Genomic DNA, 16,330 nt, shown 5'->3' with positions numbered 1-16,330 from the left:
TCCCTACACATGGCTTATTAGTGTGTTACAGATTTTGGTGATGCTGATAACTAATGTTGTTACTGTGTGGCAACAGAGGAAGTAAGCTGTGAGCGGGGGTTTGTAAACTTGATTGATCTAGCTTCTGCTTTCACAATTGTGTGTAATTCCTTTCTTCAGACATGCTTTTGAGTTCACTTGTTAGCTGTCCCAAAAACTTGTATTCCTGTTTCGTGTAGTATAATGGTAGCTCAGAAGAGTGCTTCTCTTCTGTTCCACTGCTTTTAAATTTGGAGCAATGTACTCAATAAGATGAAATGTTGTTGGGAATAAGTGTAGCTTCCTGTTATAGGAGATGCTTTCAGTCAGATTTGCAGCAGTACTGCTGTTTCTCTTTTCAACCACATTCTTGTAGCAGGTAAAGGAACTACATCTCTAAATGTGTTTGCCTTACAAAGATGTAAAGGATTTTTCATTAATTTCTATGAAACTTCTAAAAGGATTCAAACAGCTAGAAATGGTACCTATAACTTCTTAAAGTGGTAGCAATTATACTATCAAGTGTTGGTGATACCTTGATATCCTTATTCTAATGTGGAGTTGATTTGTCAACGTTCTTCTAATGTGACTCAGCAATGGTCTGCTGTTATATCTGGACTGGATAATATTATGTATTTATACAGTGCCTGGCACAAGGGAGCTCTAAAATCCTAACAAATTCCAATGAAAAAACTTCAGTTTTGAAGAAGTTGAACTTTCTGATGTCTCCACGATTCAGTGTTAAATTTAGAGGTTAATTTAAGACGTGTTTATAGGGGCTTTACTTCTGCACAACTTTGAACAAACAGTGACTGGGATTATTCCTTTTGCATGCAAGAGGTAAAGCCAGACTTTGGTGAGCTTTGCCAATCATGGGGACTTAACAAAATAAGCAGTTTTAGCCTAGATATATGTATGTACTGGATTGTAACCTTCATGTTGCTTGCTTACACTACCTAATTTTCGTCCTTTGTTTCAACTGAGAATAGTAGGAGCTTCATGTTACAGAGCTACGCTGAGAATGTGTCCACCCCGTCAAGCATGTTCAGATGCTACTGCCTACGGTAATAGGGCTAAACAAGTCCATTGGTACAAAGAAAAGTCCCACAGGTTTCAATATTATGTGAACTAAACTTTCCAGTAGGGACAGTAAGAGTAGTGCTTTCATAAAGCTTGGGTGAACACAGAGAAGTAGAATGTAATGTACATTAATGTTAGTCCAAAGCACTGTTTTAGAAGTAGGCTGGCTCCACCACTGTTTTGGGTGAAAACAGGATTTAATGGCTCAATGTAGACTGTACCAATGGCTAAGAGCAGATTCTACTCAAGATAGCATGGAAGATAATAATTGTTCCAAGTCAGAATTCTTATAATTTAATTCATTCTACAGACCTAATTTCTTAAACCACTGAAACTGTGAATTGGTTAGATTATAACTTTCTGATTGGTTATGTTATTCCATAGTAGAAGATTCCGACTGCCTTGGTAACATCTGCTGCTATGCCATAGTTTATTAGCTTAATCTCTTCAAAGAATAATTTTATTTTTCATTGTGGGTCAAGAATTAAATAGCAAATGCTGTTGAAAGTACTTGGTTTTTAAGTGTTTTTTTCGATGTGAAAAGTAGTTTGTTACTTGACCACATAGTAATTTTGAGTTCTGTTACAGAGTAAGTCTTCATCTAACTCAGAACTATGCCAGATCAGGCACTTTGTTTGATTTTTTAATATCCTCTGTCAGTTATTTCTGCTGATTGGCTACTTTGTAATAGTTTGCAAATTCTTTGTGATGACTCTGCATAAATGGGTCCTCTTCTACATGCTGAATTCCTTACAGAGTTGGTATGAGTGGTCATGAGCACTGAAGTCAAAATCAGGCTGGAAAATAATCACATAGCATCAAGTTTCTGACACTTAAGTTTTTAATGGTACTGTAAATGAGCACTGTCTCTTGGAAAACAGCCCACCATTTCTAGTCCTTATTCTATTTAATGTAACTAGATATCGTTCTAGCTAATTAAAACGTTACATTTAACATGTGAGCAATGACTTATGCCATTAACTTATTGTACACTTGAATTAGCCATTAGTCAAGTAAAATGAGACTCTTATGAAAGACAAATTGTTCAATACGCTACAGAAGGTGGATAGTCATTATGAAATACCATGTTAGTATGTATCTTGCTGGTGAAGAAACATTTGCTGTGGGAAGGCTTTATACCAAAAGATTACTGCAGTAGAGTTGGTTTCTTCAACCATATATTAGTCAACACATGAAGATAATCTTAATATAGTATTAAAAACTCAGTGAAAAATGTTACTGTATCAATAAAGCTAATTTTACTCTCAAGGGAAACATTGGGATTAAACAAAGTCAATGAGGGACAGAACTGTGTCTGGTTCCCGCATTTGTTGCAGGAACTTGTTGACTTGAGTAAATAGATTAGGGTAGCACCTCTTATGTATTCCTTCTCTGCCTCAGTACATTGTTTAGCGTTAAACCTATTTAGTTTTTGTAACTAAAGGCAGTTCCCCTCAAGGCAGTGAAAACAGGTGCTTGCTTGACGGGGCTGTAGGTAAATAAGCCAGCATTTATGACAGGCAGATGAGGACAAATTCAGTAATTTGGAACAGTGTAATGAGAAGAGGCTGGGAGAATTACTGTACAAATTTCAGAATTGCTTAGAATACAGGGTGGTCACATGACAGTGGCTTTGGCAAAATAGTTACATTTAGAACATGCTAAAAAACAGTGTCGCATGAACGGTGGGGTGGTGAGTATTCTTGCATTTACCTACTGATAAATGCATCACCCCGATCAGGTGCTATAAGTGAGTCTTTTTCTGATTTGTTGTATCTTAAAATCAATGATGATTGGTATTCTACCTCCTACTACTATAAGAGGTTTTCAAAACTGCTTCTTCTTTCTCATGTTTAAATTTTGTCTTCCTGCAGGGAACCCTTAGTGTCTTGTACGTAGAAAATATGTTACTCTGAAACCACTGATGCTCTAGGAGGGGGCTTGTAAGGGAAGCAGTGCTGACTGTTCTTTCTGTGGAAGAGGGAAAATCAGTATTGAACAGTCTGGTACTCAGAAGTCAGTACAAGTTTTCATATAACAAAGATCATCCTAGAACACAGTATCTGGTAGCCAACCTACATTTTCAGTTGTGGTATATTAAAATGCCTCATGTAGTTAACAATACCTCTCAAATTAACATTGTTTTAAAGAGGTAAAATGGGTTATAAAAAGTAACAACAGATTTTGTAGTGGACTGAATATTAAAGTGGAATTAAGACATTTGTAGTGGACATCTGCCTTGCACCTGGTTTAGTTGCACATCTTAGAAACCTGAGAGGGGGAAGCTTCTCTGCTGTTCTGCATGTGAAACTTGTGCGAGAAGTAACAGAGAATACATATAAATTTGTCTTCTCTTTTTTCAACGCCTTGAATATTTTCTGTGCCAACATGTGGATAGGTGAAATAACAATTTAATTATATTGTTACAGAGCATGTGTTATTCTGATGGACAAAGCCATCCTGGGGAGGAAGTCTCTTACTACCTATGTCAAGCTATAGCTTGAGTTGGTTTAGAGACTCTCTGCAGTACAATATTAATCTATATTAGAAACGTAAATTCTCACAGGCCACTTGGCTGTAGCTGGGAAGAAATATTTCTTCCACTGGATATGATCTATGAACTTCTTATGGTAAGGCTTTTTATTACTCTGTTACTAACAGAGCCAAAAAGCCTTAATCTTAAGTAAACTTCCTAGGTACTTATACTTGACTTAACACTTGGAAGGGTGGGGGGACAGGATGCATCTCAATTTCTGGGGAAGGCAAGATCATCATCAACCGAAGTTCTTTCCAACTTGCAGATACGAGCAGATTGTCAAAGGTAATGCAAAGCTACCAGCAGTGTCATGGTGTTTGATGGTTTCTTGCTTTTCAGGCAAGTATCTGAATAAGGAGAGAATTTAGCTTTATGATGTCATGTGTTATCTTTTATCACAGTACTAATCTGTGTATACATCTGCAGCAGGATGTATGTAAAGAGGTGCTCTGAAACTTAGTGATGATTCATAGGCCTGGGTACATGGAAACGAACTGGAAGAGCTTCTGGAGTCTGCATGCTGTTTGGTATGAGGTACTTTCATTAGACTTATTTGTAAGGTAAAAGTAGCTAGTTGCAGCTGTGAATCTCATTTGTAGAGGACAATTGCTGTATCTTATTTTTCCAGGTGAGTTTTGTATATGCTCAAAGGTCAGAGCTGACTTAATTTATTTGACTGAAGTGGAGTTATAATGTCTTAAGGGAGTTTTAACTTGGAAGCACTGGTTTAGAAGAAGCTCTTCTCTTAATAAAAGAACTAATTGCTAAAGTGTAATTGTTCTGTAAAAAGTCTCACATAATCAGTAGGTGCTTTTGTTTCCTTTCAGTTGTGCATCCTGTAATTAGCTAAACCATCCAAGCCTCAGCTCTGTGCTGTTACTGTTACTAACTGTAACAGTTAGACAACAGCAGCATGAATAAAAGTCTTTTGGTACCCAAATGATGTAAGTTGCTGTTTTTCCATATGGTTGTTTTTTCATAGTTATATATTACTTGGACAGCAGGATTTCCTTAGCCTGAAGCCAGCTGAGTTTATCTTAATCATCAGTGCAGACAGGTAGGTCAGTTTGCTGCTATTAGGGACCAGATGGCTGGAGTGTTCTAATTTACTTCACATTGCCAGATGACTTTGAAATTGTACCTTGCTACGCCTGGAATGCAGTCTCCAGGGTAATCATGAGAAAGCCAGGAGCCAATATATAGCTTCCATATTAACTGAAAGGCAAAGAGGATAGGTTCTGATTCAGCACTCTCTTTAGGTTCATGCCTGGCTTGAATGAGAAGTGGTCCTGTTGACTGATGTCATTGGTAATATATGTGCATTGTTTGTTTGATATAAACTAGAAGCAGAAGGAGAACTCAGCTGTATATTTCTTTGGACTTAATTTTCAGTTTCTAATTGCATTGGCCTATTCCCTTACAGTTAAGTAGAGAAGCTTAAAGCTTCTTAAAACAGTGTTAAACTCACTAATTGCAAATGATGTATCAATCCCAATTATAATTCAAAGCAAGATGAGAGTGGAATGATGAAGAAATTGCAAACTTGCAGTGTTAGATGCTTTCAAGAAAACCTTTGAAGGAAAAAGATAAAGTTTTGTGTTTAAAAAAATGTTTTATTATAGTACTGGATGAGAAGGATTAGAATGTGAGGAGTAACTTGTAGACCACTTCTCTTAGTTTTTTTTCTAAAAGCACTTCAACATTGCTTATCTCCTCTGTTAACAGTTTGCAGAAAGTTGTCTTTACTGGAAGCTGTTTGTCATCTGACGGTGATGTTTGAGTGACCAAGAAATTTCATGATGTACCCCAAAGGTGTTTGACTTGCATCAGGCAAATTATTACGCTTTGCTGCTATGCCAGGATGTATGCAGTTCTGTTTTGCTAACACCATGTGGATTGTGGTAACTAAGAGTCGGGCATGATAAAGCAACCTTTACTCCAACAGCTGTATTGCTAAGAAAGAAATGGATGAGATAGATTGAAATACCAACAACTGGATCTGCTTGGTACTGTAAATAAAACAGAACATGGGTTGCAATCAAAATACTGTGACTGAAAACAGTGAAGATAAACAGCTAAGACTTGTTTGCTTCTCTTACTGCTAAAGCTCCTTCCCAAAAGCTTTCCATGTAATTTGTCTCCAATGACTGGTTTCACAAAGGGAAAACTGAACAATTGTGATGTAATTCTTGAGCCCTTGCCACTTTTGAACCCACTGAGGCAAACTGTCTCTGAACTCAGTTTGAGATAAAGGGTCTGCTTTCTAGGCCTTCAATGAACAGGCCTTGTGAGGACGGACAAACTCCGTGAAAGGGATAGGATACAAAACCGGATACCATGAACTTTAGTCATAATTTTCCTTATATTGCCAAGTGTGAGTAAGACCCCCTCAGTCTGTCACCTGAATTCAAAATGCTTTCATGAAGATTTAATTCTCTCTGCCTGTGCTGTATTTTTTCAGTCTGGACTGAAATGTACATCATCTATGCCAGCAAGCAGTAGGCGTAAATTTGGTGTAGCTTTGTTATCCTTTTAGCTCTGCTTGATAAATTGTTCATAGTCTTGAAATCTAGGCCGGTTTTAATTTCTTAAAATGTGGGGTGGTAAGAAATGACTGGCAACTCTGTTTTGAAATGGATTCTAGATGTGGATATGCAATGTAGAAACTGCTGTCGTTGTAGAGTTATAGCAAATACTTAAGTTTATTTTTTCAGGACAGACATGTAAAGAAATTGAAAAAAGTTGCGGATAACTTCATGGAACCACACTGATGTACAACAAATTTCTGTTGTGAGATTTAACACTCCCATTGTCATGTTGCTGTTCTTCCAGGAAGCCTGAAAATAGGGAAGAAAGCATAAACCAGCAATTGGATTTTAATGCGAGATTGCTTTCACAGCATACAGACTAGATTACTTTGAGAGGTACTTTAATCTGTCAAACAAAACTCCTACTGTAGCCTATTCCTTGGGAGAAACCTGAGGCTCTGCTATTGTTACAGCCTGGTCTGCATGTGTTCACTGAATGATGATGCAGGAATATTCTTCAGCTCCTTGCTAAAAATGACAGATGTTTTAAATTAGCTTCTGAAACATTGCAAGAACTAGTTCTTCTAAGGTTGTCTTCCTTTCTAACTGGGTAATCATAAGCTGTAAGGAAAATTTAACTTCCAGCATTTGGAAAATTGTTGAATTGGTATGTATTGTCAATATAGGCATTCAGAAGAATCTCTGTTTAAAAAGGAAAACCAAAACCAAACCACTCCCAAACAAACTTCAGACTAATCTTAAATATTTATGTTTTATTCTGTATGATACATGCAGTTTGTACTTTCAAACTTGTAGATGTTAAGAGAACTGGATATTACTGTTTGGTGTCTTTGTTTGAACTCTTGGAGAATGACAGAAGCTGAAACTGTTTCCCCTCCTCACTGAACAGCTCTTCTTTGCTATATCCAGCAGGCTAAGAAGATGGGAAAAGGACATTGTGGGGTGCTTATGTCTTTCCTGCAGTAGAACCAGACATGACAAAAAGCTGCAAAACTTGTTATAAGAAAAAAGCTCAGCCTGATAAGAGTTTTCTTCTTGCTTTTCTGTGGAAACTATACTTCCTGGCAGGAAACACTGATCTTCCACTAATCAGCGGGGGATAAGTGTATATGATACCTCCAAGCAAGTTTAAAAAGCGAAAACAGCAGGAAATGTCGGTCTCCTCCTGGTTCTTACAGCCGTGTTCCTAGAAGGCTTTTCAGTGGCCATATTTGCCCTCTGACTTGTGCGTGTCCCATTTCCTTTAAATTACTAGACTTGTCAGCCTCTTGTTCACTGTTGCAGGGAGCAAGTAGGGAAGTAGCTCATTCTTTATCTTGATTCAATTGATTTGCCTCTAATCTCCCAAAAAGTATGGAAATTAATATGGATGGGTAGGAGCTGTAACTATGAAAGTACCTTTAAGTTCTCCTTGAGAGCTTCCCTTCTTCTGTGCTTCTCTGGGCAGGTACAGCATTCAAGAAGCTATGGTCTCTTTACTGTGTTAACGGCTGCAGGTTCTTTGGAACCATGTGTAATGGTCACTTCAGTATTAGTTAAGAGCAGAAGCTGCTTCTAGTCCATGGAGACTCTTGCTTCCTGGTTAGTTAGGGAAAAATTATCTTATGAGGTAAGAATATCTGAAACCCAAGTAGGAATCCTGTTTTTTCTACATGTATACTGTTGGGTAGAAATAAAATACAGGTTACCCAGATAATTCTTCTTATATTGGCATGAAGCTTGACAAGCCTTCTGTCTGAAATAGGGAATGTGTAGATATATTTTAAGGAAAAAACCAAACACTTAATTCCCTTGGTTCTGGAGTATGGAGAAGGTAAAGTTGAGTGAATATCTACCTAGTATTACGCTGCAGTGTGTCCAAAAATTGCTTAACCCATGTAAAATTTCGTCTGAAGAAACAGGATCTTATTAAAACAAAGTAAGAAACAAACAAAAAAAAACCCCTAACCACAAAGCTGGAGAGGAAAACCCACAAAACTCTTTTGGGGTTGTGTATTTTTAGTAATGAATGTGGCTTCATGTTATGAGACTTTGCCCATTAAATGGTATGCAGAGTACATTTGTTCTTTACATTCCATCTCTGTTGGCTACAAATGCAAAGAGCAACTTCTGGAAAGGTTAGTTAACAGCTGTGTGAATCTGAAATGCTTTTCTTTGAGTCACAGGTTTTATGTTTAAACAGATTCAGTGAGTATCTCCTGTACTAGTGCTTAAAATAGGGTAAAAAGTCCTTTTTTTCTAGAAAGGTAGGAGACCTTTTAATTTGAGGCCTCATGGGAACTGCCTGATATCTTATGTCCTGTCTATGTGTGCTGTATCGTCCTGAGGATATTGGAGGAATGAGTATTTCTGTTTTGTAATGGACTTTGAAGAGCAATGATCTGGTTTTGGAGTTTAAAGCAAAGACTGTGTATGTTTCGGGAAAGTTTTGAGGTTAAAACTCCCCATAAAAAAATAAAAATGGGAATTGACTCTTACTTTAATTTGAAGACTAAAGATTCTAGCTAGGCACAGCAAAGAATGTCGATATATATATGTGTGTATGTATACATATATAAAGTACATATATAGTGTGTATATATCTACTTCTAATTAGTTGATAATGCTTCTTTGAGTAATGGATGTAGAAGATACTTACACTTTCCAGACTGAATGAAGAAATGCTTTTTGTATGGTCTAATAAAACTAGAACTAACTTATATCAAGCATCAAGTGTGTTGTAACTTGAGCAGAAACTGTTTCTTGGTTGCTTCTGACTGACTGTTCAATGTAGAATAGCAATCATGATTGTTAGAATGACCTTCAAATTGAAGCTGCCTCCCTATTGTGAACTTCTTCATGCATTCTTTAAATACTATATATCCTCAGTTTTTTTTTTTTTAAATAAACTGAACTATATGCAAATTGGTGCAGCTCCAAGAGAAATAAATATTGAAGGGAGTGGGATTTCCTCCCAGTGGTTCTCTGGAAATAACGTATTGCTCTTCATTTTCACCTGGGACAGCCTTCTCTGAACTATGTGTAATCCAAAATTTATGAAAGTTACCCCTTTTCTGTGTCATCTTGATCGTGTGTGTGCATATAAACATGTGAGAAATATAAAAAATGTCTTTCATGAGTGCAATGCAAATAATTCAAACAAAGCTGGCATATTGTCTGGGTGAGTCATGGAACCCTGTCCTAAGAAGTGGAGCATGAGATATGTTTATAAACTTCATGGCACTGCCATGAAGTTGGAGTCCAAGTAACTGTGCAGTACTGTACACCAAGAGGGAGCAAGGCTGGTAGTGAGCCTAAAATGACCATGAGAGACAGAAACCTGTTATAAAATTGAGGACATTTAACGTCCTCCTACCTCTTCCCTTTATTGCTTATAAAAATATATGTGACTACTTGTTAGTGTAGTACTAATAATAAATTAAAAAAAAAGTAGGCTAGGCTGACTGTTTGAATGAAATAAAGTACTAGGGCTGATGTATTTCTGTAAAGCCCCTCTGAAAAGGACTAGACTTAGGGAGACACAGTTTTCGGCAAGCAGCAGAAATTTGCAAGGAAATGCTGCCTCTGGAAGGCTGTGCATCCTGGCACACTACAGATTCAGTCAAACAACAGCAACTCTTTAAACACCAGCTGATCAGGGATTCGCAGGACTGTCTTGTCTAGCTTGAGCAGGCCTGGCAGCTCTTAACACAAACTAGTGTCTGGGTTAAAGACCTTCTGCTTTGTGATGCCTTTCTGAATAGCTTATTCAGCTGGAAAATACAGTGAACAAAGGAGCTGGAAATATTTTGTCAAGTTGGTGATCTCATAGTCCAAAGAGCCAGATACCAATTATAAAGACTTCCATTGTATAAGACAAGAGCTAGTATATGGAAAATGCCAGATCTTACTCCATCTCTTTCTTGATTAGCTTCTGCATAATTATTTTTGCCTAAAGGTCGGTGTGAATGTGGATGTGGGGTGTATTCTCAGTAATCAACAACATTTTTCTAATAGACTAGGTTGAGTAGCAAAGTGGGAATAATTTCTTTTAACGTTGTACTTGATTTCTGATTTGTGGGGATTAGGAGGGAGGGAAGCCTACAGAGTGCACAGGGATTAAGTTTTTACAACTAAGTGTAGCAAACAAATAGCATTGTTTCTATGGAGAGTGGGAAGAGGGAAAAGTGGCTGCCCCCGTGTTAATTTAGTAGAGATATTGGAAGGAAACAGCATGTGATATCTAAAGCATTAGACTAACCACAGTATATAGTGGTCTCAAAAACAGACACAGCAAATGTGGTGAAAGGGATTATCATTAATACAGATCAGGTTTTTTGTTGCTATTTTGCTGTTTGTTTTCATCTAGGCTTTACAGTGAAATTCTGAATCTTAAGTATGCCTTCTTTTTCCTGCAGGTTGGAAAAGAGACTGTGCAGACAACAGAAGACCAGATCTTGAAAAGGGATATGCCACCAGCATTTATCAAGTAAACTTATTTTATTGTAAATCTTCTATTGTAGGTACAGGAAGCCTGTTCCAATGATAGAACATTGTTACTCATTTTTTTTTATGAAAAAATACTCATGATTGAATAGCTCTTCGAGGTCTTGAGGCTGACCTTTGTCAGGAACAACCCTTCTGCCAACACTGACTTTTCCTGTTACATTCCATATATATATGGGTACATATCTAGGTATTTCTTCCTTAAAAAAAAAAGAGTCACAATGGTAGTTATCTATGTGCTGTTGTAGTTTTGCCTAACAGTGTCAGAGATAATGTAGTTTTCTCCATCTTTTCTGTAATTTTGGTAGAAAAGTGTGAACTTGTCCATATAGGCAGCTGATGCATGATGTAACTGCCTGGAAATATAAGACATTTAAAGAGCAGTGACTGATACTCCTAATTCCATGGCTCAGTGTTAAGGACAACTGACTTAGTCTGCTGCCTTAAATCTTAAAAATCATATATTACTCCTTGTGGAATTGCAAAGCTTCGTACTGCCAACTGACAAACTTTCCCTGAAGTGACTTTGCCCTACAACCTACTGAATGTAGTGACTACTCTATTAGTGTTGTCCAATGTGTGCAGAATGGCTGAATATTTTACTACATTCCCAAACACAAAACAAAAATATCACAAATGGGGATAAGGGTAGTCTCGGTGATACAGTATAACCTGATTTCTAAACTTTTTGGCAAAGTCTGAAGAGCTTTAACAGAATTAAGTAGCTACAGGGTAATAAGAAAAGTTCTTGTGTGGAAAAGAGGAAATTGAAAGTGAAAGGAAAAATTACATGTTTTCCACTGACAATGGTGGCAGGTAATTAGTAGGGCTCTAGAATTCTCTGCTGGGATTGTGCTTTTCACCATGTTCCCAAATGCCCTGGAAACCAGGATGAGCTGTGAGTCGAAAGTACTTGCTGATGACCCAAAGTCTTACACAGGGTAGTGAGATTAATGGATGACTCAGAAGTTACAAGACTTTATTAAACTGAGTGACTTGATATTAAGTACAGATGAAATTATTTTGAAAGATCTGAAATGATATGAGAGAGCAGCAGTTCTAGCTTCAAATAGGATCATTGACTCTGAACTGATCATTACCAGTAAGTGAGCAAGGTCTTGGAGCTGTTATACGTTGGTGAGAGCATCCGTTACGTGCTTAGTAGTGGTCAAAAAGTAAACCAAATGTTAGGTTTATTGGCAAAGGATAAGAGACCAAAATGTCACTGTGTATTTTTTTCCCACACCTTGAATAGTGCATGCACTTGTGGTCCCTAAATTTTAGGAAGGCTGTAGTAGGACTGGAAAAAAACTCGTAGAAGGACTTTGAGAACAATCAGAAGTATGGAATTGCTTCTGTACAAGGCAAACCTAAGTAGACTGGAACTCTTAAGCTCTTAAGCCTGGGAGAGGTGACAGAGGGTATTGGGGCCCTGACAAAGGTCTAAGAAAGTATGAGTTACACGGAAAAAATGGAAACTTGTCCTTTTCTTCCTGTTCAAGAACTTCATCGGGGCATTGCTTTAAGCTAGTATTATTTTGTTATAAACCAACAAAAGGGTGATATACAAAGCAAGTTATGTACTGTTACAGTTCTTTGTATCGGTTTGAAGGTTAATAGATAAGTACTTAGAGGAGTCCATTATGGGCTATCAAATAGAGAAAATGTAGGAAATCCCAAGAACTGAAAATAGTTGGAGGATGGGAGAGCTCCCAGAGAGGAAGTATGATAAGTGCTTATCCTGTTCTTAACCTTCCTTAGGCATCTACTTGCAGCTACTTTTGGAGACAGGGTACTGAGCGAAATGGGCCTTTGGTATAATGCACTACAGTATTTATTACACTCTGTTCCTGGTGTGTGATCTCGTTTGGGTGTAGAGGGGTTTGATATTTTTTTAAAATTTTTTTTTGAGGGGAGTGTTTGTGTATTGAAATGAGACCAAAACTTATTTCTTTTTGAGTTGTATGCAAACATGTAATTTTGACTGTGCTCATTTTTTGGGATATTTACAGTTGTTAGTTAATTTCCAGTTTGTTGTTCACCTAGACAAGTAAGAGATTAAGGAAAGGAGTTTTTAATTGCTATGCTGCAACCAGTCTTTGATCAACACTTAGCATATTGTGGAGACTTAACTAGTTAAATTACTGTAGAAATGTGATGCAAACACTGCTGAATAGTATAACTTTATGCTGGGTGCAAGAACTTTTCCTGCAGCAATTCATGACTGCTTGAATTGTGATCTAATGAAAAATGAAGCTATCTGTCACAGTAATGAAACCTACTTCACATAGTACTTAACCACCCTAGATGTGGTAATAAGAGTTAGGAATGGTCAATAGCCTTTATGAATGATAATCTGTTGCATTTTTTTGTTAATCTGGAGTTTGGAGCTAGTACATGTTAGCAGTTCCTTGTTAACACTGTGGGAGTGTATTGTAGTTATCTGTGTTGTAGGGACAAGTGACAGTCACAGGTGAGCTGCCAAGGGAGTCTTACCTGTTCCTGCATGAAAGGGCAGGATTTGTATGCAGGAAGTGAAAGAAACAAGGGTGGTTTTTTTTTTTTTTTTTTTTTTTTTTTTCCCCAAGAGGAGCGTGGTTTTTTTGTTTCTAAACTGTTAGTTCAGATTTGGCATTCCTCCTTTAGGGAGTGCTCCAGCAGAACTTGTACTGGCACATGGGTCATGGGGTAAGGAGCAGTGTACATGTGCTAGCACCGCATTCCTTGTCCATATTTTCTCCATTCAAAAGGACCACCAGTTGTAAGGGAACCACTCTTTGAGGACAAGAGAGAAGATCTCTTTATTCTTTTGAAAGACTGGGGTTTTGCCTTGCCTGAGACTGACGATGAGGGCTCATAATGAATATATATGATGGTAATCTGTAAAGTTTTTCAGTAGGAGTGTGACTGTGCAGCAAAATAATTTAGCTGCTGAGAAGCTATCCTGCAACTCTTTGCTTGCTACTGACATAAATCACATTGGAACTATTGACCTAGAGTTAAAAAACACTGTGTTCTTTATCTTAATTGTCTTAATCACCAGGGAGTATAAGTAATGCATATAATTTACATCAGATGTTTTTCAGTGTGTTCATCCTTGTAAAGAAGGAAAAAACTGTAATCCATAGGCAAAGAATAGCATAATACCTGGTTTGTTTACACTGAGAATAAAAATTTTTCTGTTTAACTTGCACATGCAAACTCATTTAACAAATCAAGCAGTAATGCTCTTCTATATTAACATTATTGGTAGCCAGTCTGGAGCTGCATTGCTGCTAACTGTATTAAAAAAAAAGTTAATGTAAAATATTTGGTTTTTAATTTGTATTTCTAGAACTGCAAGTAATCTAAACTGTAGCGAGTAAACTCACTACAATTTAAGTGATTTGAAATTGGAATGAGCATTATTCAAGCATCAAAGGCATTGTCTGGCATTTTTGGGCAGGCATCTCTTGGAAAAGCTGAGGTCAGTTCTAACACCTGAGAACTAAAATGATTGTTTAGCATAAGCTAAATTTTTTCTCTTACATTTCATAAAGAGGACACTAACAGGAATTAAGCTGATTGACTGCCAAAAGTAGTATGGTTGGAAATATCATGATATGTGTCTTCTCCACAAAGAATTTGGCTGGTGTTAACACAGATTATTGTAATCATGCCTCAAATATGAATATAGTTTTTTTTTATAAAGCTGGGGGTATTATAGGTTGCTGTATAACACAGCGATTAGAAAATTCACCAAAGCAATGAACTTCCATTAAAAACTTTTGAATATGTTTGATTCTTGTGATGGAACAAGCAGTTCATTGCAGTCAATATTTTTAGTGTGGATTTTTTTTTTAGTTAAAGTAGCTGAATTAGTTTTTTTCCCCAAATTCTAATCTTCTGTTTCCTAGCATGTATGCTTTGCAGAGGCTGTAGGGTGTCTGGTTTTTAAACACCACTCTGCTTTTTTGTACGTAGTGCACACTCCTGAAGTCTTTCAAATGCATTGTGAAGTTTATACAAAATAGACATTGTACAAGTGAAATGCAAGTTTACTTTTTGGAGGTTCAACTTGAAAAAAAACTGTAAAAGAAAACTTTGAAACTTTAGAAACTGGGGTAATACATTTCCTTTCTTTACAAATGAAAGAGCCAGCTTGAGATAATGATTAGTATTAAACAGATGACCATGAAATTGAACTGTAGGAAATTAAGTATTTCTGAGCGTATAACTCTGAGCTGGCTAAATAGGTGATTTGTTTAATCCCTTTCTTGGCACAGCTGAAAAGAATAAATTTGAGAAGCAAGCGTGGAAATCTAATTTAGTGAAGTCAGTTGACTTTGATAATACAACTAAGTGCATTGCATAGTAATGAGCAGGCCATTCCTACGTTCTGCCTTGAAGTCTTCCTGCATTTTCTTGTTCAGTTATGAGGTAACACCATCTGATGTGCAGAGCTGGTGTCTCACTAAAGAGCAGGTTATGATAAGGTCAGCTGTCCCAATTTGATCTGCTCTAGGGAGCCGTTAACTCAAAACTTACTTTGTGAAAAAAAGTATGTTTTCCTGTAATGAGTGTGCTATTTCTAGTATAGTTAGATTTAGATGTAACCATTTAGTTCTGCCATTTGTGTTAACAAGGAATGTAGGGAAGAAAATGGGATGTGTAGTTTTCCAATAGTACTTAAGTGAAAGCATGATAAAAGAGTGTGTCCAAGTGCTCAACAGAAAATGAGCTGTATGAGAGGCATGAAAAAGTTGTGATAAAAGATAATATTGCTATAATAAAAGGGTTTGATATTTGTTGGAACTTCATGAAACCTGTATGAACACCTGGCACTCACATGCGTAGAGCCGATTTATTAGACTGCAGTTATATTTCTGTCAAAGAAATGGGAGAGAACGGAGGACAGTGTAGTAAATAACTACAGTCATGAGTAGCATAGCTAACATGGAAGTGAAGTCTGAATTTTGTATTTCTCTAACCTGTCATGAACTAATTACAACAAGAGAACAAAGCCAAAAGCTTTTCAGTGTTCCAGTTCTTGATATCTTAATTTTCTAGTGTTAAATGACTTGATGGAACCTAATTTCAGACCTCATTTGCTTATTGTAGTACCTTCTGTGTTACTGTAATTACATACTGTAATATCTTGCAAAGCCTCCTTTCTGTTTTTAAGTGTGGAATTGCAGGCTGCATTTGAAATGCGTACCTTATCACTAAATGTTGTGGCTATTTAAAATGCTATTTCTGTGATGAGCGTTAGCAGACTCGGAAGAGCTGGGCTACAGCTTCAACAAGCAGGGCACAGTGTCCTGGTTTTCTTAATATTATGGTCTTTTGTCTTAATGTGTAGCTATCATTTAATGTTTATTAAGAGCAATTCCTTCTTGAATGACAATGCAAATACAGGGCTGATAAAGATTAGCAATTACTTTGACTGTGAAGTCCCAAAAGAATACTTGTTTTGTCCCCTGCCCTTGTCATTAAGAATGAAAGGTGTTTTGCCATGTAGGGACTTCTCCTTAATGATGCTGTATTGACTGCTGTATGTTGGATACTTCAAACTTACACTGGAAGATTGCATGACTTCTGAAAAACTGTGTTGTACAGTTGCTGGTTACTTTCTTAAAATAAATAAACTAAATATTCTTGATTTTTAAACTATAAAGGTGTA

At 37.0% G+C, this 16,330-nt stretch overlaps 1 protein-coding gene across 1 annotated transcript in view; it reads left to right on the top strand.

Moving 5' to 3' along the window:
• Positions 1-10,580: 10,580 nt before the first annotated feature.
• Positions 10,581-16,330, top strand: part of VCL (vinculin) — a gene marked incomplete at its 5' end in the record, with an annotated part of 38,420 nt that continues 32,670 nt past the window's right edge. Inside the window, one exon of the mRNA XM_010074251.1 lies at positions 10,581-10,651. Coding sequence (XP_010072553.1) covers positions 10,581-10,651 — 71 coding nt within the window. The remainder of the gene's footprint in view (positions 10,652-16,330) is intronic.

The sequence above is a fragment of the Pterocles gutturalis genome, unplaced genomic scaffold, assembly GCF_000699245.1.
Source record: "Pterocles gutturalis isolate BGI_N339 unplaced genomic scaffold, ASM69924v1 scaffold30271, whole genome shotgun sequence".
NCBI lineage: Eukaryota > Metazoa > Chordata > Aves > Pterocliformes > Pteroclidae > Pterocles > Pterocles gutturalis.
The sequence above is the reverse complement of the archived record's forward strand: the minus strand, read 5'-3'. Positions and strand labels throughout refer to the sequence as shown.